The sequence below is a fragment of the Arachis hypogaea genome, chromosome 17 (assembly GCF_003086295.3).
Source record: "Arachis hypogaea cultivar Tifrunner chromosome 17, arahy.Tifrunner.gnm2.J5K5, whole genome shotgun sequence".
NCBI classification, from domain to species: Eukaryota; Viridiplantae; Streptophyta; class Magnoliopsida; order Fabales; family Fabaceae; genus Arachis; species Arachis hypogaea.
In genome coordinates, this window is record NC_092052.1 from 108,397,517 (window position 1) to 108,402,203 (window position 4,687).

Here is a 4,687-nt window from a genome sequence, read left to right on the forward strand (position 1 = left end):
GACTCCCATCTCAATCTAAATCCTTAATTCTGCGATTTACTTTATGAGCAAATCCCCTTCCCAATAATTCTGCAATCAGTCATTCTTCCAGTCCTTTAATTCTAGCAACTTTCTGTTATAGCATTCCCACCATTAAAGCATTATTTCTCATGGATTCGCTCAACTAGAACATTCTTCTAATTAAAGTTGCTTGATCAATCAATCCCTGTGGGATTCGACCTCACTCTATTGTGAGTTTTACTTGACGACAACTTCGGTACACTTGCCGAAGGAAGATTTGTTGAGAGACAAGTTTTCCCCGCATCAGCCATGCCTCAGGACTTGGGAAGACGTCTTAACAATATTTTGCGAGAAGACATGAGGTCAACTAGTCCTACAGCAAGAAAGAAAGAAATAGATTACTAACCAAAATATCTCGGGCAAAGTCAAAATCAACTCATAGCAGAGCATGACTCAAGCATATAAACAAGTAAAAGAAAAACCCAAGACAAGGTCCAGGGGCATCCTTTGGAGGCAGTGACAGAGTAAGGACTCAGAAAAAATCTATAAAGCTAACATCCCAACAAAACTATCAGCAAAGAAAAGTCCTTTTCCAAAAGGCAACATCCCGAGAAGACAGAGATAAAATCAAGTCATCGAAGGAGCAACAATAAATAGCAGTTCAATCAGAAAATAGACAAAAAAAATGCCAAAAGGAGGACAACAAAGACGCAACCTTTTCAAGAGAACCAAATAAAGTCATTATCACAGAAAGCTACAAAATCAAATAAAAAGGCGACAAAACATGCAAAGCCCTGAAAAACCTCAATCATCGGGAGAAATGACAGAAACATGCATCATAGCAATAATTGAGCATAACGACGTGAAAAGGTTCAAGCTTTCCAGCATACGTTCAAAACGAAAAATAAAAAAACCGAAGGCAAAGCGGTGAAAGAAGTAAAGAAGCAGAAAGTAGAAACCAACTTGGAAAAAGGGGAAAGCTTCAAAGAAATCGAAGACGGAAGATAGAATCTGGAATCGCCTTTCAAAGCAAGAAAAGCACTAACAATCACCAAGCAACGTCGCAGGGAGAAACGCAAAAATACAAATTTTAGGCGAGAACAGAAAGTGAGAAAGAAAAGGGAAGTTATGATAAAGAAACATAGAAGAGAAACCGTTTTCCTGAGTGTAAAATTCAAAATAAAAAGGCTAGAGAAACGGAGCATTAAAAATCAATTAATGAGGGTATTAAACCCTCGCACATTCCCAAGACCAGAGCGCTAATACAAAGCGCGCGCTTTTAGAAGAAACGAAAAGAAAACGTTTCGCATTCAAAAGAAGACACTACAAAGAGAAAGTCGACAAAATGCTCGAGTTCGGCTTCACCAGAGAAGGATCGAAGTCTCAAAACTAAGACTCGACCTCAAAAGAAAGACCGAGCTCGAGCAGGGGCACTGCTCATACCCTGGGTCGAGCTGTCCGACCCGGGATGTTTAGCGACAAAGCAACCAACCTCTTCAGGTCGTACTATCCGACCTCTTCTCAAAGAGCTCGGCCAAATTGCCTGGAAAGCCCAATAAAAGGGCCCAGATAGAGGAACACGACCCAAAACCAAAGGTAGCCCAAGCCTATAGAGATAAGGGCGGTTCCCTTGGAGATAAGATGACTTCACTCAAAGATAAGATAAGATAAGATAAGATAACTATCTTATCCCCAGAAAGGTCATCCTCTACTATTATAAATACACTGGAGCACCCAGGTATAACTCATACTCTGATTATACTAAAAACATTCTTAATACCCTTGCTAACTTAAGTATCGGAGTCCCTTGCAGGTACCACCACCCTCCAATGACGAAGGATCAGCAACGCAGCCAGTCCAACAAGTCGGACACGATAGCTCCGGCCGCCACCCACCAGCCGGATATGTCATCTCCGACAGTACAAAAGATCTCGTCCGAGATCAACCTACAGTTTCAGGTAACCCTTGGAACAGTTTGATATAATGAGGACAGAGAATCCGGCCATGTGTGATTGGACAAACAAGATGGAGTATGAGAGGTGGACACAGCACAAGGATGGGGGGAGACGATATGGTCACATGACGACCAACATTTCTGAGTGTGTGAACTCTGTTTTGAAGGGCACAAGAAATCTACCAGTGACGTCCTTGGTTAAGTCAACCTATCTCCGGCTGGCTGAGTTGTTTGTTGTCCATGGGCAGACAGCAGAGCCACAGTTAGGGTCCAGGCACCAGTATTCGCAGGCACTTGTTAAGGCCATTGAGCGGAACTTGAAGGATTCGAGGTGCTTCACCGTGACTGTGTTCGATAGGCATCTACTTGACTATACAGTGGCAGAGATTACCCCCACAGGCAAATTCTCGTTGGGTAGCTACCGGGTTTCCCTAAGGGATCGCACCTACGATTGTGGATACTTCCACGCGCTGCACTACCCCTGTTTCCATGCCATCGCATGCTGTGCTCAGTCACGGCTAGATTGGGCCACTTACGTCGATGAAGTCTACAGCATGTCTGAGGTATTTAAGTTGTATCAGATGTCCTTTGCACTGTGTATTCTAGAGGGACTTTGGCCCCCGTATGACGGTCCGACTGTGAACCCCGACCCGAACATGAGACGGGCAAGAGAAGGACGACCACGGTCCACCCGCATCCGCAACAACATGGATGAAGCTGACACCAGTCGACCGAAGCGGTGTGGCCTGTGCAGGCAACCCGGTCACACCCGAAGGGGTTGCCCTCAGCGAGGTTCTACCAGCGGCATCTAGATTTATCATGGTTTAGTCCCTTTGTATTAGTTTACGTGTTAGTTTGGCAGTTATCATTTTAGTCTTTGTTCTTATGAATATGTCCCTTTGTATCACCGGTGACTTTTAATTGTGATCAGTTTATTAGTTAACCTTAATTCGAGTAGGTGTTTATCACTTTTCGTTTACTTATCATGGTTTAGTTCCATTATACAAATGATCATATAGTCATCACGGTTGGTGTATCAATAGCCATATAATAGTAAATGATATTCCAAAATAATAGTCATCCATAATAATTAAACATAAAGTCCCTAACGAGTAGCAAAATGACATACCCAAAATAAAAATACAACACAGCAAAATAATCGTCGGATCATCCCGGGCTGCATCATCAAAAGGACCAAGCAGATGAGATCCCGTCCCACATCGAGTGGGACGCCTGACTCTAGTCGGTCGGGCCGCCTCCTGTGCAGCGTCATCAACCGGAGGGTCTAATCCAAACGCAGACTGGGGGGACCCTCCCATGGTGAACCAAGTATCCAACGGGCTACCTGCAGGCTCGTTAAGATCCACCACATACTGTCCCTGATAGTCAGGTGCCTGGGACTGCATCTCTGTCATATGTGGGTGGTAAGTTGCGGTATCGAACTGTACATCCGGCATCTGCGGGTGGTAAGGCGGGGCATCAAACTGCACATGGGATAGGCCAGCATCATCCCTGATCATCACAGCGAACTCTGCATAAAACTGTGAACTACCCATCTGATCATCTAAATCCATAGTCATTGTCGGCGTAACAGGCTGAGCATACATCTGCGAGCTGGGCTCAGGCATGGGAGTGTAGGATCTACTGGTGAATGTCTCGCCTCCAGCCTCAGTCGCTGTGTTCCCACCTACTCCACCACCGAACTGGGTGGCACCCGCAGTGCCCCGACGTCTGGCACTAGACCGACGTACACAGTGATCACCCCCATCTCTAGCATCCCCGCCTGCATCATCCTCCTGCATCATATCATCTAACCATCGCCACTCTTGACCAGTGTTCCGGGTACCAACACGACGGCGTCTCTCAACACGCCGGTTGTCTGGCATATTAGGTAGCTGTGATCTTCGTGGGACCAGAGACGATCCTCTCTGAAATGCCTCTGGTGGTATCTCGGTGCCCTTGGGATCTGCGAATGCTGTCCCTGGGCTAATGAAACTATGAGCCTCGCGGTACCACCAATCTAAGTAATCAGTGGAGGGACCGAGATCTGCCATTCGGTCAATGGCAATGACCGTATCAAGTCTGTTCCCCCAGTGTAAATGCCAGGCCTGATAGTAATGGGGGAACCACCTATCTCCTCCCCTTCCGTCCTTAGCATGCAGCCAGTCGAAGTTCAATGCATCCTCGGGGAAATGCTGCACTCCACCCAGCTGTGGGACAACACTATCAACCTGATGCCACTCAATGACCGCAAAGTATATCAAAGTAGTGACCGCTCGCTATATGCGACAATGCTCATCTATAAGTATCTCCGGAAGGACCACGGCAAATACATCAAGCGCGGAGTAGGGCTCCCATACAATCTGAAAATTTAAAACACATCAGACATGACCACAACAAGTATATATTTAGTCACGACTCGAGAGCATACCACAAACGAAACCATAACAATTATAATACTTACATCGTGAGTGATGAGCGGATAATTTATACCCTTTTTGGCATTGTTTTTACATAGTTTTTAGTATGTTTTAGTTACTTTTTATTATATTTTTATTAGTTTTTATTCAAAAATCGCATTTTTGTACTTTACTATGAGTTTTTGTATTTTTTCTGTAATTTCAGGTATTTTCTAGCTGAAATTGAGGGACCTGAGCAAAAATCTGATTCAGAGGCTGAGAAAGGACTGCAGATGCTGTTGGATTCTGACCCTCCTACACTCGAAGTGGATTT

The 4,687-nt window shown here is 45.0% G+C and overlaps 1 protein-coding gene across 1 annotated transcript; it reads left to right on the forward strand.

Moving 5' to 3' along the window:
- Positions 1-1,983: 1,983 nt before the first annotated feature.
- Positions 1,984-2,766, forward strand: LOC114925651 (uncharacterized). Its single transcript, XM_029294292.1, has one exon. The coding sequence runs from the start codon at positions 1,984-1,986 to the stop codon at positions 2,764-2,766; it is 783 nt and encodes a 260-aa protein (XP_029150125.1).
- The last annotated feature ends 1,921 nt before the right edge of the window (positions 2,767-4,687 follow it).

Bases quoted from the DNA above. Each gene is read 5' to 3' on its own strand.
- LOC114925651 (XM_029294292.1), top strand. From the start codon at position 1,984: ATGAGGACAGAGAATCCGGCCATGTGTGATTGGACAAACAAGATGGAG.